Source organism: Patagioenas fasciata, chromosome 1 (assembly GCF_037038585.1).
Source record: "Patagioenas fasciata isolate bPatFas1 chromosome 1, bPatFas1.hap1, whole genome shotgun sequence".
NCBI classification, from domain to species: Eukaryota; Metazoa; Chordata; class Aves; order Columbiformes; family Columbidae; genus Patagioenas; species Patagioenas fasciata.
In genome coordinates, this window is record NC_092520.1 from 107,857,397 (window position 1) to 107,882,649 (window position 25,253).

The 25,253-nt window shown below is 35.9% G+C and overlaps 1 protein-coding gene across 4 annotated transcripts in view; it reads left to right on the top strand.

Annotated features, from left to right (window-relative positions):
* Nucleotides 1-23,843, top strand: part of RPS6KA3 (ribosomal protein S6 kinase A3) — a 76,453-nt gene extending 52,610 nt beyond the window's left edge. The window contains exons 11-23 of one of the 4 annotated variants that reach the window (XM_071812418.1): nt 1,053-1,141; nt 1,407-1,471; nt 1,569-1,671; nt 2,607-2,731; nt 2,825-2,875; nt 4,712-4,837; nt 6,627-6,716; nt 11,010-11,168; nt 14,630-14,791; nt 14,986-15,062; nt 16,153-16,270; nt 18,373-18,513; nt 19,681-23,843. In XM_071812418.1, coding sequence (XP_071668519.1) covers nt 1,053-1,141; nt 1,407-1,471; nt 1,569-1,671; nt 2,607-2,731; nt 2,825-2,875; nt 4,712-4,837; nt 6,627-6,716; nt 11,010-11,168; nt 14,630-14,791; nt 14,986-15,062; nt 16,153-16,270; nt 18,373-18,513; nt 19,681-19,803 — 1,429 coding nt within the window. In that variant the 3' untranslated portion in view covers nt 19,804-23,843. The remainder of the gene's footprint in view (nt 1-1,052; nt 1,142-1,406; nt 1,472-1,568; nt 1,672-2,606; nt 2,732-2,824; nt 2,876-4,711; nt 4,838-6,626; nt 6,717-11,009; nt 11,169-14,629; nt 14,792-14,985; nt 15,063-16,152; nt 16,271-18,372; nt 18,514-19,680) is intronic. The other 3 variants (XM_071812419.1, XM_065858498.2, XM_065858507.2) reach the window with 3 other exon arrangements.
* The last annotated feature ends 1,410 nt before the right edge of the window (nt 23,844-25,253 follow it).

Below are 25,253 nucleotides of genomic sequence, written 5' to 3' on the forward strand. Positions count from 1 at the left end.
CCCAAAGAAGGCCAAGTTTTTCAGACTTCCCGATCCCTCCTCCCTGGCTTCTTTAATGCTGAAAGGAATGGAAAATTTAGTAAATTCTAGTTTTAAGGTAATAAATAGTGAAACAATGGCAACGTATATGCACTTGCTGAAGTGACACAGAGATGGACATCTGCAAATAGCTGGAGCACAAGGCAAATCGTATCTTCTGGTTGAAACAAAGAGAAAGCCTGTGTCATGGATTGTTATGGAAAAATACAAGCTACAGGTTGAGTGAGAGATGGAAAGGAGGGAATTGTATCCATCTATACCATTGTCATGGTTATCAGAAAGAGAAACCTCATAACGGTGCGAGGATGGAGGCTTAACATTAAATGGAGAGGAGGAAAATATGGTGAGAATTGCAAAACAAACTTAAATGACAGAACTAGGGTAACTTAAATCTAAAAATTCAAGATTGGCAAGTTGGAAAGTAATATTTGAAATGGATCAGGGGAAACAAAAAGAAAGAAAGAAAGTGATCTTTTTCTCTGTTTTGTTTTGTTTTTTTTTACTTGATAATCTTGCAAGATCTGTTTTATTTTAATGCAATTCCTATCTTCTAGCTTAGGTTTCCTCTTGTTTTGCTTGGGTGTTCTTTTGTGCATGTTATACCGTGATAGTTCTCCTACCCCTTCTAAAATGTCTTTTACTGTCAGAATGGATTTACTCGTTTGGTGTCATTTGGTAATATTATAACGGAAGTTTAAAGTGGATCAAAGCATATTACAAAAATTTACAGGTTTGTGAACTGTTACTCTGTAACTATTCTTTTCTGCATTTTTAATACCTCTTCCTCTACTTAAATTCGTGAGTCATTGCTGAAAATACTGTACTACTCAAAAAAAAAAAATTACAGGTTTACATGACTGACAGCACTTTTACTCTGTTTCTGATGTCTGAAGGCAATTTCTCAGTGATGCTATTTTGTTTGATATAGATTTGTTGAATCACAAAGGATGGGGGAATGCAGTTAATTCTTGCCTAAATATGTTTGTATGCTATTAATTATTTTTATTCTGTAGGGCCAAACTTGGAATGCCCCAGTTCTTGAGTCCTGAAGCACAAAGCCTTCTGCGAATGCTGTTCAAAAGAAACCCAGCAAACAGATTAGGTAAAGTGTATAGTGGAATATCTTAAATTTGATCATAGTATTAATAACATCAATGATCATTAAATTGACTAAGTAGATTTTTTTTCTTGTGAAGTAGGCTTTTAAGTAAGAACATAGTTTGACTGCTCTTCTAACGATCAACAAAATATTATCGTTTCTGTTATTCATGTCTAAACTGAATGCAGAAGAAAAAAGAAATACAATTTTGTTAGTCCTTTTGACAAAGAAGAAAATAATTCACAGATGTTTTTCTTCCTTTTAAAAGGAGCGGGTCCAGATGGAGTTGAAGAAATTAAAAGGCATGCATTCTTTTCCAAAATAGATTGGAATGTGAGTATCAAACAGAAAATTAATTCAGTAAATTTCTTAGTTAAGTGTTTGGTGTTTTATAACTTTTAATTCATTCTGGCATATGTCTTCTCTACAGAAATTGTACAGGAGAGAAATTCATCCCCCTTTTAAACCTGCAACTGGCAGACCTGAAGATACATTTTATTTTGACCCCGAGTTTACAGCAAAAACTCCGAAAGGTAAAAATAGAAGAAGTAAACAACTTACATATTCAAAAATTAGACACATTGTTCCTGTTCAGCTTATGTAAAATGCCTTGTTCTTCCAGGTGTTGCTTGGCTAAATGAATGTTCACAAACAAGTATTCCATGGTTCATGGAAGCTTTTGTGGTCTTTGGTATAAATATATCATGAGGCACAATAGAGTAGTTCTATGTTAAAAATAAAGTAACCCTCAGCAACGCAATGTATACATATGTTCAGTTTTATTTATCCAAGTAATCTCATTTATTTTAATTTAAAAAGATGAGACATGTCTGTGTCTCTTTAAAGGCTATACTCTATAGTAACTACTCCTACATTTCTACAGTCCTAAAATTACACTCGACCCTTTTGAAGGACATCACAAGGCTGATGTGGCCCCTGGTGAAAATGAGTTTGACGGCCCTGCTGTATAAGGCATTGTTTAGTTCATTATGGTGATTCTGCATACTATGTATATGTAGAAGCTTAGTCATTTCAGACTTTGGGTGGCAAAATTTGTCTTTCAGTGCAATCTGTCTTTGCATAGTTTTACACTGATCCTTTCAAGCTCTGATACAAATGTTTGTCTTTACAAATATAGGGTATTACCAAAATTAAAGTACTTCTCCGTAAATGTAATACAGATATGCTGCTTTATGTAAATGTTTTCTGCAAAGTACTGTTCTTTGTATAGTAAAATATTGCCTGACAGTAATATGGTCTTTGTAGTCATTGACTGTCAGTTGTGTTTCTAGATAGTATATGTAAAACAATTCAATAATTATTTGTATTTTGATCCTCAAACACTTTCTGCAAATTCCAGTTTCTGTGTACTTTGAAGAGCAAACTACAGCTCTATTCTATAGAGTAGACGTAATCTCATCTCTACATTTCAAAAACTCTGCTCGTAAATAGATGATGTGTTTTACAGATTCGCCTGGTATCCCACCTAGTGCTAATGCACATCAACTTTTTCGGGGATTTAGTTTTGTAGCTATTGCATCAGATGATGAAAGCCAAGCAATGCAGACAGTTGGAGTGCATTCAATTGTCCAGGTGAGTACATCTGCTCTAAATAAAAAAAGAAAAAAAAAGTCAATACAGCAGTATTGCTGTCTCTTAGTGGAGGAATTGTTTCCGTTACTGCAGAGTGAAGTACCGTGGCCAACTCTTTATCAGCTTTATACAAGAAAAGTAAAGGTCAGATTATTTTATCCAAACATAAGCTCTGAAGGTACAGGATCTGTTTAATTACTGAGCAGCCCTGGGTGTGAATAGGCTTCAACCCTTAAATGAAAGCATTCTACCATCTGCACTGTGTTAACTCTTTAGTATCAAACTATATTTGTAAGATGGAGGGGAATAACAGACCTCTTGATGTTTTTCTCCTATGCATACTAATATCAGCCAATTCCCACAGTGCAGTAGGAGGCACTGGAACATAATTGTGAATTGTATCTGCATGTTTTGGAACCCATGACATATTCCATCCCTCCTAAACCACTGAAGTTAATGTGCTAATCTGATATTTTGTTACCAGTTCCAGTGTATCATGCAAGTCAATGTTACAGGATGCACACAAGCTTTGGCTTCCTAGCAGCATCAGAATTACTCCAGTACAGTCTCTCATATTAATAATTGTGAAGTCGTCACTTTTAGTAGCCTAATGCAGTTGCTATTCTTATATATTCTATTACTGCCAAGACTGCTTATTTTTGGAAAACAAAGCTCTGTTTAGGTGTGATTTTTGTGTGAGATGAGAAAAGCGGACCTCATGCTAGAATGGGGGAAAGGCATGTCTTGCTTCCTTATGAGGCTGAGGTCATCGTAAAAGCAGGCTTCTGCACTGGAGAGTTTCAGCCAGCTGGGTTGGAAAAGCAGGTACACGTACAGGAAAGAAAACTGGAAGCCCTCTGCAAAAATTGTATTTCTAGGACATCTTTCTGATTTTAATAATTCTACTTACTGAGGAAGACTGAGTTGTGAAAACCAACTCTTCTAAATTGTGTTGCAAACTTTTGATGGACAGGTAGGAAAAAAAGGTATGTTGTAGGATTTGGTTTATTTATATTTTCACCGTAAGAATATTTTGGAAATATCTGATTTTTTAAAAAACAATTCAGAACCTGAATTGTTCTTTTATTTCTTTAATCCTCTCGTGTCTAGTATAGTCATAACATGCTTGCTTGTATACATTAGCTGTTGCACGTGTAATAAACTATTGCATTTCAAGGGGTTTTAGATCCATTTTTTGCTCTAAAGAAGCAATCAGATTTGGTATACGTGTCAGAATGTGTTCTGGTCCTGAAGTCTTGCTAAAAGTTTCTGCAGTCTTTTCTATGCTCCTTCTTTCCCACATATTTTTGTGGATGGAATTCTTGCTCTTTGTATATGGTTTCCTTCTCTTGTATGGGTCTGTTTCTCTGCTGCCTTTCTTCTGTGCCCCTCCACCACTTCCTCACTCCTATTTCCTCTTTTCTGTGCTGCCGGATACCCAGATGGTTTCCTGCAAATGCTTTGCATCCTTTGCACAAACTCCAAATAGTAGAACACCATTTCCTTCCCTTACAAGAGTGAACACTTGTCCTTCTCTCAGCTTTTTATTTCTGTGAAAGGATTTTTGACAGCCATTCCATGCAATTTCCAGTTAATCTGATTCTATTCAGTATGTCTGAATTTCCCAGCTGGCATCCATCTATTCAGATAATAGAAATAGTGATACTTTTTTACTATTATTTTATCAAGTAGTCTTCTGATCTTTTTTGGTTTAGAGATTCTATTTTTAAATCAGTAACTACAAAAATCATGTTGTCAGTTTCTTAAAAACAGTGTTACATTATTTACAATGTGTCTAATGTATAATTTATCTCATACTAATATCAAACGAATGGTAGTGGCTATTTAGACCACTTTGACTTAGTACAACCATCAGGTTAAAATTCAAAGCAAATCAGTAGGAATTCAAAAACTGATTTTCAATATAACGAGCAGTTACATATTTAGAATATTCATCAATTGATAATGTTATTTTGGTAGCAGTTGCACAGGAACAGCATTCAGTTTACTGATGGATATGAAGTAAAGGAAGATATCGGAGTTGGGTCTTACTCTATCTGCAAGAGATGTATTCATAAAGCTTCAAACATGGAATATGCTGTAAAGGTAATTACTTCTTTATAAAATGCTTTTCAGGCTTTAGCATCGTAGACATTGGGCATTATTTATTTACCATAAAAAACCAAGCAAATTAAGATAATTTTTAATATAAAAAGATTTTAGATGCAAGTGTCAGTTATGCTAATTAACCAGATAGAATATTTACTGGCAGATATGTATATAGAATTGCTATGGGGTTTGTTATCTGTATACTGGTTTGGGTAGTGAAAAGCAATTTTCGGTCTTTGAAACACCTATGTAATTATGGTAAAAACGATGGGAGTTACACGACTACTATGACAAGCTTACATGACTCTTCAGCATTTTTAAAAAATGGGATTACTTTTAGTCATGTGGGCTTTTTGCTTCCAAAGTAGATTCATGAACTGTCAGATAGCTAGGAGTTCATAACAGTGCTTAAGTCTGGTATTCCTTCCAGAATAAACTTCAGCTCTTTGTCTTTGCTTGCTAGTTTTCAACAAGGTTTCTAATGCTGTTTTTATGTTGTTCTATTGGGCTTCCTAGCACTTCTGTGAAGACACTGAATTCTTAGTTGAAATCAGCAGAGTTCCCAGAAGTAGAATAAGTTTTTGTTTTGTTTTCCTTTTGAAGTCCGCTAATACACACTCCTGCTTTCAGAGTAACCATTTAACCCTACAGTGTTATGCAAAAAGAAAAAAAAAAAAGGAAGGAAAAATATCTGTACTATGAGGCTGTTCTCTTTTTTGAATTCTTGAACAGTTTACTACTTAATTTATCTTTGCATTTTACATATTTAAGTCTCTTTGGCTGTATCCTTGTACACAGATAGTCTACTGGAAACACTCCAATTTCAGTTTATACTTGTCTGTATTCTGGTTCTGGCCAGGAACAGATTTGACCTCTGTGCTTACAATTTGAAGTAATTTCTTGAAACTGGATAGAATGTACTTGCATAGTTAATTCTCTAAGCCATAATATTTATTTTGCATATTGCGTCACTTTTTTTCTGTTGACTTTGTTGTGGCTTTTTTACCTTGAGAAATCATGAAAAAAGAATAAGGTGATCAGTGTACAGTGTGTTAGGATGGTGCTGGTATCAGTAAAGGCTTCAGGATGTCCAGAGGAAGGAGTAAGACAGAGATGGAGAAGACATTAGAGGAAATTCTATAGTTCAGAAGGAGAGGAAAAAAGAAGAACAATAAGAATACTTTTTAAGTATGACAAAATAATATTTTGCTTGTTTGCACAGGGAGAATTTCAGAGCTTGATAGCAAGCCTCCAGAGATTCAAATGAAGTTTCATAATGGAATGCTTGTCTAAATTAACTCTGAGAATTTTTTCCCTTTTGGTTTGTTTGGGTTTTTTTATGTATATATATATATATTTGATTACCTTACTCTCCTGCTTTGTCTTTTACTGCACTAATATTTGTTTAAGATTAGCTTTGTGAAAATCTGTTCATTAGCATCATCAAACCAGTATCTCATGTTGATTTAGGAGCATCCTATTTTATTAAATGGTGGGTGACTGAAGTCTGACCTACTAATCAACCTTGCATTATTTATCACAGACTGAGGGATGGGATGGCTTATCCTCAAATGTTTTTAACTGAGAGATTTTTCCATGTTTTTCCAATATTTTTTGCTTTGCCTTGCTGTTCCAATTCAACAAACTTTTTTGGGTTATAATCCATGCCCTTTACCGTCAACAATAAATACTGCTTATCTGTTTATGCTAGTAAGCACTCTAAAGTGTTACACCATATAATATTCACTAAAAATAATCATGCCTATGTATCTATTTGCTCCTATAGATCATTGACAAGAGTAAAAGAGATCCAACGGAGGAGATTGAAATCCTACTGCGCTATGGACAGCATCCAAATATTATTACCCTAAAAGATGTAAGTACTCTGTTATTCCTTTAGTATATTACAATTGCATGTCACTTTCTAATTTGAGACATGAGAAACTACAAGTTTTAGATTTATGTTACTGTCTTTCAGTATTTAAAAATAAGTGTCCTAATGCAATTTATTCAACAACATGCATTTTTTTACTGAGATGTCTCATTGTCATCTTTTTATTAAAGGTGCTCGTATTTTGGTGCAGCTTAATCCTAAGCAGTCAAATAACTCATCCTTCATAAAGCATAACACAGGAATAAATCATATAATGTTGCTTGTATTTTTAAAGGAACAAGCAAGTTTTTCTGGTTGCTTTTTGAGTCTACTTTTGTTTACATTAATCAAAAACAATTTAAAGGTTGTTACATAACTGGGGACTCACTGTTTGAGGTAGCACGATACTCAAAGTAGTTTTCATAGACAGTAATGAGTTTTACTCAGTAGAGGACAGAATTTTTTCATATCTATGGTCATCTCTCCTCTCCTCTCCTCTCCTCTCCTCTCCTCTCCTCTCTTTTTTATCCTAGCATCTTTATCTGGTCTTTGTATTGGAAGATTAGCTATTTTTTTCTTGTATTACTATATTTGCTATGACCATGGAAACACTGTGACTACAAAAAGCAGAGAATAGCATAAGCTGGGAGGTAGAGGGTTTTCGTAGTGATTGGTAGATTCTGGCGATCTAACAGAAAAAGAGAATTGGCTTTCTCTCCTTGATTATGCATTAAAGAGGATTAAAAATTTAAAAAGGCATATGCTTAATGACCGACTTGGTCTACAAGAAACTATTCTGGTCCTCAAAACCAAACTTCAAGCCAAACAGCTAACCATTTACAGGAAGCCGAGCTCAGCTGAAGGGAGATTCTCAGGCATTTTGAAGTCATTAAAACAGTAGCCTGTGAATACTGTAGAGGGGAGTACTAGAGAACTCTGCCTAAAGATCTTCTATTATAATGTCTTTATCAATATCCTGTAGCTTGGCTCTTTCTTGGGAGGACAAAATAAGTCAGATATACAAGGGAGTCCACCGTAGAGCTTACCTTACTGCAAGCTAGGTATCATGATTACAGTCCCAGTTTCTGTTTGTTCTCCCTCACGTGAATGGACAATAGAACTACCCAAAAGCAACTGTGCTAGCACGGAACCTGCATCAGCATTCAGGTTGCTTTTTGTGCTGCATGCTAAGTTAATGTGTTACTTGAATTCATAATAGAGGTTATGCTATTTAAGCAGGAAGACAAACACAAGGAATGCGAGTAGTTACCTGAACTTCAGTATAATGAGTGTTTTTCACTAAGAGCAGAGAAATGCAGGCAGCTTTGAAAAGTTGCCACATATATTGAATCATTACACTTTGTAATTAATTCTTCATCAGTCATCTTCCAGTAGGAGCCATCTTTCATTCACACCAACAGTAATATACACGTAACAAAAGGAGACAACAACAGTAACAACAAACCTTAGGTCCATAGAGGAAGATAAGACAGTAGGCTATAATTCTCACTTATTTCTACTTCAGATGAGTTCCTCAAGGCCAGTTTAAGGAAGTATGTCCAGTTTAAGTAAAGACATGTAGGATTCATGTGTGTTGGAAACTTGTATAATATCCACTACTGTAAAACTGTAACATTGTTTTAGGTTTTCATTGTCCTAATATAGATGCATAGGGCGGATTGCTTGCATGTCCCACAATATAGTGGTGTGCTAGTACAGCTTTCAGAGGAATGAATACAGAGTACTTGGCCTTCAGGCCTCAAACTCATCAAGAGCACTATGTATTACTATACAAATAAAACTCAATGTTGATTTGACTCTATTTTTAATTCAGTTCTGCACCAATATTTAAATGTTTCTATTTTGAAATGCCAAAATAAAATGTTTCAACATTAAGTGTGTACCTTTGGGAATTATTACTCTGCAAGAAATAATTCATTTCTTTTCTTGTCTTTCTGGAATAGATGCAGTAATATTTGAATTTAGCTTAGGATGGAAAATTTCATTCTTGCTTGGCATTTACATGTAATTTAATTCTGAAGGTGTTCAGATTGAAACAATGGAAATTCAGAAGACCAAATTTTTTTCTGCAATGCACAATCCTCTGGGGTTTTTCCCTCTGATTATTATCAGTGGTCTTTTTCAGTTACACTGTATATAAACAAAAGAAGGAGCTATATTCTGCTAAATCAGATGTCCTTCTTGTCCAATATCCTGCTTCTGACAGTGACCATTAGTGGAAGCCTAGGAAACAGTGTAAGAACGGAAGAAGCACACAGCTTCCAACAAACCATCACCTAGAAACTTCCTGTGCCAGACCATTTTATGTATTTTACCCTTTTTTACCTATTAGTTACTGTTCCGTAACAGAACTTTTGTCCTGTTTTGAGTTATTTAAAACGTCGGCTGAAGAACCTTTACAGAAGCATTTTAGAAAACTAAATACAGTGTATCCAGTCTCCTTATCCAAGTGCTTGTTTATGAGTTCAAAAAGCTCCTAATGTGTATGTGAAATCCAATTTCACTTTGAAAAAACATGTTCTCTTTCTCCATTAAATTATATTCTGTTCATGTGCCTATGTCTGTTTCTCACTATAGTTTCTTCCAGTTTGCTTGACAGAAAAGGCATATTTGGTGTGTGCCAGGAGTTCATTTTGAAAGCTAGCATTACATTTGTGATCTCAGCATAATACTGTGCACCTAACTGCAGAAAACTTCAACAGTATTTATTCAGTGCAAACAACTAAATTGATAATACCATTAGAGAAATCTAGGTGAGGGGAACGATTTGTTTGGAGTGGGGTTTTGGTTTTGGCAGCCAGACAGGACCAGCAACGGGTAGCAGATGAAATAGGAACTAAATGCAAATTTTGCTGGAATGCCCCCTGCAGTACTGAGATGCATACGCTTTGTCATGTCAAATGAAATAAGCTTATTTATTCACGTTATAGCATGATTAGAGGGTGCATGCTTATTAACAAAACAAAACAAAACAAAAAATCTAAAATGCCAGTTTAGTATCTAGAATTAGATAATTCTGCTTTTTAATACTGCATAATATTTAAAGTCTTAATAGAAACACATTCAGATGATCAGTCATTTATATTTCATGGGAGAAACATGGCTGTTAAATGAGAACAGAGAAACCCATCATGTCTTCTTCTCCTTAACATCATAAGCTTGTAAAGCCTTGCAGAATTATTTCTTTAACACTTCCTCTTTTTTTTTATTTGGTGAAAAAATACATCCTTTCAGTGTAGTTAAGAGCACAAAAATTCTAAGCTTAGAATTTAGTGGCCTTTATTTCCCAGGTAGCTCAAGACCAGGAAATGGGAATGAAAACTCGTTTTAATTTAGCTGACATCTGTTCCTAAGTCTACTTTACTACAACTTGGATAATTGTTTCTACTTTAACATAAGGTAGTTTTTATTTCACATGTATTACTGAAGAGGACTATTCCAACATCACCATAAAAAACAAGTTGAAATAATAATAGGGAACAGAATCTGTAAAAGGTTTTGCTAAAGCAGGAACCACTTTTTGTTTTAAGTGAAAACACTAGGAAAGTGAAACTGAAATTAAATGCTTAAGTATACCTTAAAGTGTGGTTCAGTCTGTAGTGCCCCCTGGTGATAATATAAATAACTCGCAATTGATGTTTCTCTAGAAGATAAAAACCATGCAAAAAATAAGCTATTTTCCATAACTGGAAGGGTTAAAATATACATATTTTATTATTTTGAGAATTTGGTTTAGGCTTTATGTGCACAGTAATGTACAAGTTATAGGCTTTTATCATAGCAGCTTTTGTATGCATTAACTTCAGCGTTCACAGGGGCTACTTGATATATTTTTTTTTCTTTTTTTTTGTCTGACTGTTCAGTTGGAATGATCTCTGTTCATATTTGTAATTTGGTGCAATAATTGCTTCTAGAATTAGCTCTAGTTCTGCCTCAATTAGGCTAGTTTCCGTTTATTACTACTTCTTCATTTCTCCCATGTCTAATTTAATTAGTTTCAGTAAAACTATGTGGGGAAAATTCATGTTATTCATCCTCTTTTGTCTTTAAACATTTACATGCCAGTATTTTTGTTATTACTCTACTACCTTTCTGTAGAAGGTTTTGTGTCCATTTCCAAAGATGAACAATGTTTGGGTGGTGATAAGTATGGGAAAAATAATTGAAGAAAACAACTTGTGGATACAGCTGCACTATCTCTTTTCTATAAATTTCACATGGAGATAGCAGAGAATAAATATTTTCAAGTTTACATCTCGATGTACTTTTTTGCAGGTGTATGATGATGGAAAATATGTATATGTAGTAACAGAGCTTATGAAAGGAGGAGAACTGCTGGATAAAATTCTTAGACAAAAATTTTTCTCTGAACGAGAAGCTAGTGCTGTTCTGTTCACAATAACAAAAACGGTTGAATATCTCCATGCACAAGGGGTAAGTTTTCATCTGGGACAAAATGCTTATAGATGTTATACTTCTGAAAGAGAAGAATATTAAAGTCACATCTTGATATGTTCTTCCATGCAGTAATTAAGTAATTTTTTGAAAAACAATTACATTGCAGCAGGAATTTGTGTTGAAATCAAAATATTCCTCATCAGCTGTGTAGATCTCCAGATAAAGGAGATGATGCAGCCATCTCTCTTGTCCTGCATGCAGTCTGTCAGCAGTTCTGTGGAATATACAGAAAATGACTAACAGATAGGGTATGAGAAGAAGTAAGCCTGGAAGAAGTGCTAGAACCAGTGCTGTTGCTTACCCAAGGGACGTAATGTAATTCCAACCCCATCCTGTGACAGACCCTGGAAATGCGTTTTCCACCTGTCACATTTGTAAATTTTTCCACTTCTTGGTTTTGAAGAACATGGTTTATGACTGGTTAACTCCTGCATCAAGGGGTCAGAAACTTGTAGTGGACTGTTAGGAGACAGAAAACTAATGCTTCAGGAAACCAATTCAGAGACAGAGGAAGTAGTCCAAAGATAGAGGAGGCAAGTGTAACAATTGCATGGCAAGAATGACAACTTGTGTTGCGTTTTTAAGTACACAAGAAAAGGGGGATAGAGAAAAAGCAGAAAGTAAGGGAGCAAGGGAAGATCCAGCTGCTAACACCTGATGTTACCCAAGAAAAACTGCTTCAGAATGGATAGTTCTTGAATTATTTTAAGAAACAAATAACAATTCAGCACTCTTGGACATTTATTGGGGAGCAATTATTTCAGAAAACTTAGGATTAAAGTTATCTGGTGTATCTTACTCTGTGGTTCATTGCTTTCTTCAATCACTTGCTCACATGTGGGTTTTTATTAGAGCATCTGCGCGCAGGACTAGAGTCCTTGGCCAACAGCATCCATGGGAATTATGAATAAACCTCAATAGCTTCTGTATGGACATATAAATAATAGAATAACACAAATCATAACATGGTTCCTTCTTACCACAGATGGCCGAAAAGGGCCCAGTGTCCTTGCATCAAGTAAGGGATTTTAGAGGCTTTTGTTTGTTTCTTTACTGTAGTTCTTTGTTAGTACTGGCTTTTTAACTTCCATTAGATCACATGCTCTTTGGAACTTTTAGAAATTTTCAGGTTGTCTTATGGTAAGTACTCTTCCACATGAAAGATGACTATGTATGTAAATAGTTAGCCCTTCAGCAGTCTAGTTTTTGTCTGGAAGAGCCCACCCTATCTTCAATGGATTTTCCTTTTGTAGCTCCTTTGGACACCAGAGGAGCTCATTTGAATATGGTATTAGGTAATATTTGGTTTGACAGATTCTGAATCTATGTGCAGTCTCCACAACTCTTCCCAGAAGGATTTTCCTCAGGGACATTCATAGGATACTTATAAACTGCAAAATTAGCTAGGCAAGGAATGAAATCCTCCTCGTCAGGATAAGCAATACTTCCAACTCTCACACAAACCATTCTAAAAGTATTAGGGCAGCATACAACAGTTAAGGGTTACAACAATAGACATCATAAAAAGGATAAACAAGAAGTGTCATGCCATCTTGGAGCAGAATGCTTCTGAGTGCTGGTAGATAATCAAAAGCATGTTGCTAAGAAATAAAGAACTGAAATGTCCTGCATATTGTTTTGTTCTTTTCCAATGCTCTAAAATGTTATTTCTGGTCAAAATATCAATATAATTTAAACAACCTGACATCTTTTTAAAGATTACCTTTGGTAAACAGCTTAATACAGGAAAGTATTTTATTTATTCTTTGACATAAACATTTTGATTGCTTCAGAATTAGCATTTGGATTTGAACTAGACTGTTACTCTTCCTCCCACTTGAGAATTGCTTTCCCTTCTTCCAAAAAAAGTACAATTCAAGCAGACTGATTTTAGAAACAGTCTGCTAAACCCCAACTCTGTGCTGCTTCTGTTACCCACCTCTTCCTTCCTACCCTTTTTAGGATCTATTAAAAACAAAACAAAAAAAAAACCCACCACCAGGTAGAATAAAACTGTGGGTTTTTTTCTTCTGCAGTCTATCTGAATGCCAAAACATGAGGGCTATGAGGAGCTGGTTGTGTCTTACACTGACATCTCAAGTCAGGATGTTCTCCTTAATATCTGCCCTTCCAACTCAGATTCTTTAATACTATTTTGTGTATTTAAGCTTACAATGTGCTTATTTACATAATTTTAAGAATTTGTTTTGTTAAATCTGAGAGTTGCAAAGTATTTGCCTGCTGAAAAAGCCTCTACTAAACAGATTACTGTGTTAAATGGCTTTACAATCTGCAGACCCTCTGCAGTCTCTTACTTCTTGATATTGTATTACTTTCCTGAAACAGTGCTAGCTTTCCGGAGGAGTGCATAGAGCTTGTGATTCTGCACATCGCTTACTTGCAGGAATTTTGGGTATCTTCTCTTTCTAATGTGATTGCCTTCTTGAAATGTTTCACTCCAATCTTTTCCAAGAGAAGACGAGTCTTCCATTCAAATTTAACTGTGAAAAGTTGTGTTTAATATTGATCAAATATGTAGAACAATCAGGAAGATAAAGGAATTGATAGCAGGTCTATTTAAATATCTAAAAGAGGACATTTAGATCCACTCTACTGTCTTACAGCAGTATAAACCCTTTTCTTTACAGAGGGTAAAGCCTCTAGAGACTTTAGCCTAACTTGTAAAAAAAATATAACAGGTCATCTGATTTCAAAGACTGTCCTTGTGCATTCCAGATTTTATTAAGGCTTGTTTATAACATGGCTTAAAGTAAGATCACATTCACTCTGCCAGAACTTTGACAGCTTCTACAGTTTTTGTTAGGCATTTTACACCTCAAGCCCCTCCAAAACAGCCGCTTGGGAACCAGGAGAGGCTTTTTTTGACATGCTAGTCCATTGGAAGAATATCTCTTTGATGTTTTGTTATTCTTTGGGAGAGCTGTATTAAAATTCCTTCTTAATCAGGCCTTAAATGTTTGCAGTGAGATTAATTCAAGTTATTTGAATGAAGAGAATAAAGTATAGAGGGTTACTCCAGCAGTAACTGGTCCGTGGTTACGTAGCACAGCAGCACATCAGTAGCTACAGCCATCTGTAACTCCAAAAGATATTACTAGCCAAAGGTTCTGACTTAAAGAACCTTGTAGGTATGCATGTTAAAATATAAAATACACATATTCACCCATTAGAACACGGCATCTGGAAATGTCTGTACAAAGTGGAAGTGTTCTTTATGGTTAAGTTTCCAAGTTAGGACTGTAGTACCCTAGACACCGCTGGGTATCAGAATACTGCAGCTCATGGTAGAAGCTGGAAACCTGAAAACTGATTGCTGATGTGAGATTTGAAATTAAGGAGCAGAATTGGTAATTATAATGTAAAACCTTTCCTATATTTACCTTATTTGTATTTACTGGTTTGGTTTTTATTTTTAGGTTGTTCATAGAGACCTGAAGCCTAGCAATATTCTTTATGTTGATGAATCTGGTAATCCAGAATCAATTAGAATTTGTGATTTTGGCTTTGCAAAACAACTACGAGCAGAAAATGGTCTTCTGATGACTCCATGTTACACAGCAAATTTTGTTGCACCAGAGGTAAATACCAGCGTAGCTTTTATCTCTTGATCTATTTTGATGGCATTTTTTTGCTAGTTAGATACTTGTTTCATTTTTGTGTAACAAGTGAAATCACTTTGGAAACACTACAAATGTGAAGTCTCACTCTTTTCGTGGCATAATCAAAGCATTTCTAAGCAATTTTTTTCAGAAAAAATATTTGTCTCCCTCAGGTTTTAAAGCGGCAAGGTTATGATGCTGCATGTGACATATGGAGCCTTGGTGTTCTACTTTATACTATGCTTACTGGGTAAGGCTAATTTTAGTTTGCTTTGCTGTAGAATAGCAAACCAATATAAATGAAAAGAAAAATAAATGTAGGCCCACTGTTGAAGGTGTTTCTGTCAAGGCACCGATTAATCTCAACTTTAGCTTCAGTGGGGGTAGAATATGCTTTGCCTTGAGTAGAATCCAAGTTTGCAAGGACCAATGTGAAAAATTCTTGCCTTCTCATGTCTCATCTATTTTGGATGTTCAGTTTCTATTTTATGATGATTTAGGAATTAGAATTGATTGTTTGCTGTGAGAATTAACTGATTAAGTAGCATATATGTTGAAGGAAATACATGTTGCAAATATAATTGTAGTGCATTGGAGCATGATCATGTGCAAAATTTAGCCACAGGATAGTTTGAAGTGATGCAGTTAGGATATGAGAGATGTGCTTATATATGAAACAGAAATGAATTGTATAAAAGTTGAATAATAAATTCAACCCTAGTTCTACAAGTTCAAAAGATAGTTACTGTTGCACTTGCCAAATAGATTATATTTTTATGATGGATTATTCAGATTGCCACTTTCGTTGGGAGTTAACATCATCAGAGATGTTTCAGCATTTTAAAATAAATAAATGACAAACATATTTGGTTTTAAATGTATCTTTTTTGGTTGTGGATATTCTGGTAGCAGCAAGAATGCTTATAGTGAAGCAAGGAAAATTGCTGCACCTTCCTCTAGTATCAAACCAACATTTATTCTTTTTTTTAGGTTCATCATAAAATCTTCACATTTGATTTTATAACATCTTGTTTTATTACTTCTCTAAAATATGAAGGCTTAAGGGATACTTTCCGTAATTCAGGAACCACCAGTACTTAAGATGCTGTAGGAAATATCTGGTTTTCAGACCCAATACCGAGGGAATACGTACAGTAAGAACAGATCTGTAGTCAGGGCAGTGCATTTTCACATGTTAGGAATAATTTCCTTTTACAGCTGTTTGAGTATCTGTTGCCTGTAATTATGTTGAACTTGCTGAATATTATGATTAGGTTTATAATAACTACTGAGGTCCAGGTTATGGAAGTTATTAACATTGAAATTGTTTGGTTAAATAGCTACACTCCTTTTGCAAATGGTCCTGATGATACCCCAGAGGAGATTTTGGCCCGAATAGGTAGTGGCAAGTTCTCTCTCAGCGGTGGTTATTGGAATACTGTTTCAGATACAGCTAAGGCAAGTACATTTGCTTTGTCCTTTGGGGGATGAGAAATAGATTGCAATGTAACATGTTGCTTATAATGTATATGTTATGTTATATATGATTAAGTTCCACCCATTATTTTTGTTATTTTTAACTACCGACCTGATCGTTTATGTGCCTAGAAATTTGTTTCCTCTTCATCATCCTTTCATATTTCACCAGTCACTTGCATTTATGAAGAAAAAAAAAGGTGTACCTTATGCTACAGTCATTAACCAAGTGTCTTTAGAAATATAGTGTATTTTGTCAGTATTCCTACACATGCACAATCATCTGTGATGAGAAATGCTGTAATAAAACTTCATGTGGAAGTATGACATTTGAAAACCATACAGATAATTTAAATTATGATAGTAAAAATATTTCTATAATTACCATATGCTCCACTGATTCAGGGTAGAAAAATAAATGGGTTTTCACATTTTTCTGTTTGGGTCAGTTCCTCAGAGTTATCCACAACAGTTTATTCTGTGCTCTTTCATTAGGATTTGAGCAGTTTAGTCTTTTCAGTACTTTAAGAAATTCGGGGCATTTAAGGATGTCATATCTACTTTAAAAAAAAAAAATAAATATGAAGTATTATAGGAATTATTATACTTTCTTTTTACTGCATTTGTACCTGCCTTCTGTGTAGCTACAGTAAAGCACTAAAGTTTTCTGGAAAAGTTGTTTATGTATGTTGTGCTCTTTCTTGCTAATTGAATTACTGATGTGGTTTTTAATGTACTGTTCTCGTAACTCAGCCATGTTGCCACAAATTATGTTATTTATTTGGTTGACAAATCAGCCTGTTAGAATAACATATTTACACTGATCTCTGGTAGCATCATCTTTTTCTTCCTCTAGTGCCATTCTCTTCAGTCGTACTTGGGAGTCTAGAATGAGCCAAAACTTGACAGCTATGAAAAAAATCTTAGATTCCTTTTTAATACTATCTTTATGTTGTAATTCTCAATTTGAATTACTGAACAAAGAATGTTTTATATGAAGATGTCCAGTATTGCTAATGTCACTTAAATTATCTCAAATCCAGTTGTAGTCAACTAAATGTGTTTCTTCACAGGTAATCATTTAATGTAGAAATGTTATTTATAGTTTACCCTTACTGACTGACATCTAAAGTCATCTATAAAATATTGTGCTGCTGTATAAATTTGTTTTCAACATTTTGAGTGTTGTATGCAGTTCTCACCATAATTTGAAAACAGTAAAACAGGAGTTGAAAAGGTGGTAGAAAAGGATGTACCAAAATGAAGCTCACAATCTTTTCAAGATGTCGGGAGCCACTTCCATGTAAAGAGTATAAACAGAATATAGTGTTTCATACCAGCAAAGTTGACTGACATGACAGACAGAAGATATCATTTCACTGATGATACAAAGAAGGAAAGACTAATTCCTGTTTTCTCATATTATGGTTTTATTAGGAAAGGCAGGAATCATTGTTATATTCTGCAAAAGTTAAACACCAAAGAAAATGAATTACCTGTTCATGTGGTTCACAACTTAATTGTGAAACAACAATGAAAGGTGTTTGAAAAGGGAGGGGGAAAAATATAAGCAGCAAAATAAGTCAGAGGAGATGAGGTAAAAATCACTAAGAGTTCATTTATGGTCAGCAGGAGTACTAAAATTCAACCTTCAAGTTGCACAGCTTTTGAAAGATTGTTAGACGGTGGGGAAACATGCAAAGGGAAGGATCATCTCTGTTTTCTCAATTGTTTTGCAGTACTCATTTGCTACATATTGGTTATTTATCATTGTGTAAAAAATAAATAAATAAACAAACAAACAACCCACCATGGTATAGTGGTGCCTCTACTTTAGCCCAATGTGCATATTTTTATGCTTGTGTATTTTGCCTGACTTAATTGGATACTTTCCTGTTGTGTTGCCAAACTTCCACTAAGTTACATAATTGAAAGATACAGCACTAGGGCAGTTTTTCAGCTGTTTCAAACTGTTGTTAAGAACATCATTTTATACCACTAAAATCTTCAGTTTTGAACTGTCATCTGTTGTAAAGCTGAAGTTTTACTGTTATTTGCATTGACTCTTTGTGTATTATTGACAGGACCTTGTTTCAAAAATGCTTCATGTTGACCCACATCAAAGACTGACTGCAGCCCAAGTTCTTAGTCACCCATGGATCGTTCACTGTGACCAGTTGCCTCAATACCAGCTGAACAGGCAGGATGCTCCCCATTTAGTGAAAGTAAGTAGGTATTTAAGCTTGCTGTTTAGCCGAAATTGATGTAAACGAAAGGATTTTTAAAAGTTACTGTGGTATTTGTTTCCTCTAAATACTATTTTAAAGTTCTTATGACTGAGAGTTGCACTTAGCCATAAACTAAACTTGTAATATGTAAAAGGATTCCATAAGAATCCAGTCATGGGGAAATAAATCTAATACATTTGAAAAAGACTTTCATTTTTTTGGGTTTGAAATTTATTTGACTTCCTTATACAGGGAGGCTTAACTTCCTTAAAAAAAGGCATAGAATGAAGCATTCTGGTAGTGCAAATGCCATCAGGTGGCTATAAGGGAGCTGAAAAATAGTTTAGCTAATTTTACAGTTTCAGAGGAGGTTAATTGTCAGTGACTGAACAAAAACAGTATAATTCATGATCACAGTATAAGCTAAAAAGAAGTCAAAAAGGCAGTCTTAATTACTATGGTACCATACTGTTCTGCATTCTGTCTGAAACACAATCTGGCTTTGACCCTGATAAACTTTTTTACTTTGAACAAGCAGAGAGAAATCAAAATAATTGAATTCTCCTTCTCTGTATTCCACCCTGCCTTCAATCCTACATCCAAGATTCTCTGTCACGCAACATAAAAGGGAACTGAGGAATATAATTAACACTCTCTCTGAGTCAGCTATTAGAAATTTCTAGTATCAAAAAACAAGTGGAAAGAGGGGGAAGTTCTGATCCCATAGCTCACAACTTTCTAACTTTTTTTTAAATAAATTTTGATGTGCTGTGAATAGTGTGGGTGATTTTTTAAATATTTTGTTGAAAACTGAAATGGTTATATAAGTGGTAAGCAGAGACGGCCCACTGATGGGGTTTCATTCCCCAGCTAATCACAAGCATGAAGAGAGAACTTAATTTAACTGTCTGGGTTTGGTTTGGTTTGGTTTTGTTTCCAGAAAGGTAAAATTGCTTTAGATTGATCTGAAAACTATTTATTTATCCTAAAAAATGCTCACTTTGAACATTGTTCATATTTGAATAATGCAATGGTATGTTTTTGTAGATCAAAATAGACTGAAGTTAAAACTTGTTCAGAATCTCTGGCAGTTAGCGCTGTGTGATCTCACATGTGTGCATCAGTCACAAGGTCACCTTGTTTGTTTTCCCCTCTGTCCCTCAGGGTGCAATGGCAGCAACTTACTCTGCTTTGAATCGTAATCAGTCACCAGTTTTGGAGCCAGTCGGCCGTTCTACTCTTGCTCAGAGGAGAGGTATCAAAAAAATTACCTCAACAGCCCTGTGAAGTGACCTCAACCAGATATTTGGTACCATGGCATAAGATGATAGCACAAATCATGGCGACAGGTAGCACATATCTGACAGATACTTGCAAGCACACTCTGTCCCAGCTGGGTACCTATAATGCTGCTGCTCCTGCTGCTGCTTTCATCTATTCTCGCTTTAAACTGTTGATGGCAAGTTACTGATCTTAGTGGAGCTTCAAATGGAGTGACAAGTGGAAATGCAATGAAAACGATCATGTTGACGATTGAATAAACCAGAAGAATTACGAATGCCACCTCTGTCAAAAATACACTGAAGAAAAAGCACTCTGCACCACATAGCATTATTTTTATAAGGAATATTTTTTGTCCCCTAAGATATTCTTTGTTACAGGTAGAAATGGACAGTTTATGTTAAGCACTTAGCTTAAACAATCTGTTTATATTAGCACTATATACTTTGTGCCATCCAACATTTTGTATGTTTTTGTAAACAGTTCATAAGCAGTACATTTCTGTGCTGTTTTCTTTAATGTATACATGCCTTGTTTTACTTAGATATTATTAATCATTTTGACAATTAAGTCTGATTAAACAGTTCACCTGGATTAATCAGCGTTGTTGGACAGCTCTAAAAGAAACCTGACTGTTAAACAGCTATTGAATGTAATACTATGAATACATATTTCTCCTTGCTTATGTCTTTTCTACATTTCCATGGTTTTGACGCTGCATGTCACGTGATGAAAATCAGGATACTGTTTATAGTATTCAAAATTTAAACAGTGGATCTCTCACCATACTATATATACAATAGGTAATATAACCCAGAGAAAAGATAACTTGCTCCATATCTCACTCTGTCTTTTTCCCCCTCCCCTCCCTTTTATTCTCTCACATCTAATCTCTGGACTCAGGAATCGTTGCTAAATACTTTCTGATAGAGGACATTTCTATATTGTTTATTCTTATAATCCATTGTTAATATTTTATCTCTATCCTGTGACTTCTGTTTAAGCTGCAAAGGATTTGTTAAGTGAATGTTGGCATTATAAGAAGAAAGGCAGCATTGAAGACAAAGCAGAACATATTGTCCACTAATAAGCAGAAGCCTGCAAAAAGTAGGTTTAAACTGCATTCACTGCGGTTGTAAAACTGATGGATGTAATGTTCTGTCGGTTCTGATAATTTTACTTAACAGCCAAAGCAAAACAAGAGAGTCATCCAGATTTATCTGGGGTTAGAAAAGGGTCATTATAATTTACTATTAAAATACTATTGTCCCAGTCAGGTAGAACGAAGCTGTTCAGAGTGTGTGGTCTCACTTTTGCCCAGATGGAAGCAAGTTTGTAATGAGAGTGAAAAACTAATTGTAAAGACTAATATAAACTTTTAATACTTCTGACCCCTTGGTGTCTTAAGTAATTAAAGACACATTGATGGCCAGTCCTGAAAGATCAGTTTTGCCCATATGAGAACATGCACTGAAATGTGTTTGAATTCGGTGAGTGTCCCGCTCCACCAGAATGGTATGCTGCATCAGCTCGTTCCAGATACGGAAGTGGCTGTTGGGAATTCAAGTAAATATGGATCTGCATGAACAGCTCTGTGTGAACAATACCATTTAAAAACTGAAAGGTGCACTTTTGTGTTTTGCATAAGAAGCTATTTTCTTGATTTAGTGGTATGAAATTTCTTTCATGGTGATTAATTTGCTAGTTTCCCTGAAATCATCAGAGGTTTGGTGAAAGGGAGAATCATCTTTATGACACCACAAATTTGCTCTAAAGGAATGTGAGAGTGTTCCTTCTGCCACAGGTTCTTCCAAGTTCCTTGAAAAGCTTTGTTAGACTTGCAAAGAATCCCACTTTTATTGCCCTTAAAAATCTGTTAAATATTTAATCCATCATATAATTGTTAAGTAATTTGTTTTATAAACAAGGATTCTTAAATTACTATGGATCTTAGAAATCTGAAAACACAGCTCTTCCAAGCAATTAGCATTTTCCCCTTATTTGATGCTCTAGCATTTAAGTTCCCTTTAGCTGTACAGATTATCTATCTTTCCTTCAAGAAACACCTTCAACTAGAGGCAGAAAAATGCCATTTTAATTGTTCTTTGATGGCATCTGCAGTTCCAGTGGAATTTAGTAAAACTTTTATCTTTCAGAAAATGGATTTTCAGCCCTGTTTAGTGATGGCAAGTCAGGCTCATCAGAATCTAGAAACTGTACCTTCTGGAGTGGCTTTTAATGGCGTTAATCTGAGGACTGTGGTATCTAGTCAACAAACAAAATTTAAAACAGATACTGTTGAAATAGAGGGATGACAGTACCTGCTAGTGTGTCAATAATAGCATTTCAGTTCAGGAAGGAATTTCTCATGTGTTCTCAGTGTGTATATATGTATAGGCACCTGGCAAATAACAGAGCAAAGGGAGGAATTGTGAAGGTCCTTCATAATAGGCAATATCTACGTTAAAATAATACAAAAGTACTTTCAGTAATTTTATATTAGCCAGATTTTGTGGCCCTCAAGCTCACTGGTCATTAGCCAAATAATGAACCAAAGTTAACTCCTACATTTTATGTATCTACCTTCTCAAGTAAGCTGTTCGTTTAATCTAGACTTAACAGATGTTGCTACTGTGTCATGTATATAGCAGCATAGGATGAACATTTTAAATGCTAACAAAACAGGGCAGTTTAGCACATGCTAACCCAAATGTGTTAAAGTCTAGATCCTCTGTATTTCTAAGTTAATTTCTAAACCAAGATATAAAGGACCTGTTGATGCAGGAGGTATATTTTACAGGCTAGACCTACATGGGTTTATGTACCTTACCTCCTGTTTTGGATCCATGTTCACAACCCTTGCATTTATTTTTGTTTTTGTAGCTGCAGTTGTTAAAAACTATAAAGAAATCCACATAATGCTTCTTTGAATCCCAGCACCTTTCTGTTAGAATGTGAGTATATATGACACACTGTGCAAATTCATTGCTGGACTGGTTCTTGGTCTACAAAGCATAGCAGGCACCTCTGGGATACAGAGTTGCAGAGGATAAAAAAAGAAAGAACTGCAGATGCAAGTGAATTTTCCATATGTAGACCATGGCTTTTTGTTTCTTTTGTTTTGTTTTGTTGTTGCTGTTGTTTTGTAGTGCGAGATTACCACTTACTGTGCTTGAGAGCATGAGAGAACAGAGGGAAGAGCATAGTTGCAATACTCTTTAAATGCCATCTATATCCAGTAAGGGCAAAGTTCTTTCTTCATAGTTACTGTAATGTTGAATTAGACTATAAGGATTTTTTTCAAGATAATATTTAAAACAGTTTTCTAAAGAGACAAGGGCATAAGAAAATAGATTTACGTGTCTGGGATTTTTTTGTGTGTGTTTTGCTTTTGTAAATGTGGTGTACCAACTAAAGCTGTGCTTTTCTATTATTGGAAGGAAAGGATTCAAAGTCCACTGGTCCTTAGTAAGCAGCAATGATTAATAAATGAATTTTCACTTATGAAAATGATGTAAATGATTAGCTTTATCTTGATACTCTTGACCTAATCAAAGGGAAGGTGTACTTATGAGGGATGTAATTATTTTGCAACCTAGTTGGGGGGAGGGGGAAGTCTACTTAAAACATTTTTAAAAAGTGACAAAATGACAGATATTTTTCTACAATTCTATACAATCATACTTTATACTAGTTTTCTCAGCATGGCATGTAAGTGATTCCAAGGTACTGTTCCAGGACATCAGTGGTTTGTACCTTGTTCTAGACCATTACAATAGCATCTGTTAGATGCTTGGCACTGCTGTCATAGAACTGAAATGCTAGTAAAAAAAATGTACTGAATACTTTAAATGATTGTTTTATTCAGAGTCTGATCTAGGAAATGTTCCAATCATGCTATTAATGTGTAATTAGAACTGTTCTGGATGTAACTATGAGCAGTTCTGGAAAGATACCATTGCTTGTACTCCTGTCTAATGGCAGGTTTTGTAGTCTTCAAAAGAAATAGAAATTTCTACTATGAATAAACTTTCAAACATCTTAAAGTGTGTTTCTGGTTAATCACTTCTTCTTTCCAGTTATAAACGTTGTTTGTTCATCATTGACATTGAACTACATCTTCAGCATACCCAGTGTGCGTTTCCAACCAGAAAGTTTTTAATAAATGTTTGTCAGTTAAAATGTCACTATATTACAGCATCTTGAGTAAGATCACGATTACTCAGGTAAAAAGGGGAACCAAAGAAAAAACACTTGTATTCAGGAGATCCAGTATATGGCACAGCAAGACCAAAGTGCATATATTAAATACCCTGTAAAGTACAACTTAAGGGGAGGCTGCTAAATAATCCTTGCAATGCCTGCACTGTTCTGGGCATTGAAAATAGAGGCATATTTGATAATTAATGAACCTTTACACATTTGGAAAAATGAGAATGTATGTGTAAGTACTCCATAAACAGTATGCTCACATGTTCAAGCAGCTCACCAACTCTGAAGCTTCTGACAGTCATTCTTTTTAGCCTTGCAACCAGGGAAAGATGGAAAATCTCAGTCTACATAAAATTACAGTAATTGCAACAGAGAATATATGAGGAACGTAACTAGCAGTCATAGTACTAAGCATATAAAAAAAAAAAATGCTGTAAGAGCATGGAGAGAGATTTGGTAACAGGCAGAACAAAGCACAAGGGAAAGTGAGGGCAGCCGTATCTCCTAAACGAAATTCACACCTTGGAGCCGGCGTGCGCACCGGTGCAGCCCTGTGCCCACGCAAGGCTTTATGCTGCCTAAATAAAAAATTTTAAAATTAATTTTCGAGTAAACTGGATAACCCGCAAGCCTTGAGAAGCTCCGGAAAGGAAAAAAGTGTGGAGGGGGGTCGATACAACATGGGATCCTGACGATACGCTCGTCCCCCACTTTAGGCTTTCAGACGTTCGTACCCTCCCGTTTGTGTCCGTTTATCACTGGCGTTTATAACAACGTGTTTCCTCTCCGTGAGAGGTTCACGCCCCACCCCCCACTCCCGGGCTCGGTTGGCGCGCGCTGCCCGCTCCTCCGGGCAGAGGGGCGGGACCTCCTTCTTTTCCTTAAAATCCGCTCCAAAGTCCTCGTAGTGCCCTGGGAGCTGCCGTTCCCGAAACGGATGCTGGGCCCCACTCCAGAGACGGGGAGCGAGGGGAGAGCGGCAGCTGCAGGCGGGTAGCGGAACCGTGGCGACTGGCTGCGAGGGTAGCAAAGGGGCGCCCGCCGGCACCGTCCTTTGGGGTCGGCGTTGTAAAAAACTAAAACAACCGGGTGCCGAGGCTCCAGCGGCCAATTCGGATTCGTGCGCGTTTGGGAGAGACTGGAGCGCCCCGCGGTCGCGCTGCCCGGCACAGCCCACGCTACGCGCCTTCCGCGCCGGCCCAGCGCCGCCGCTCGCGCCCACAGCCGTCCCGTGCAGCCCCTGA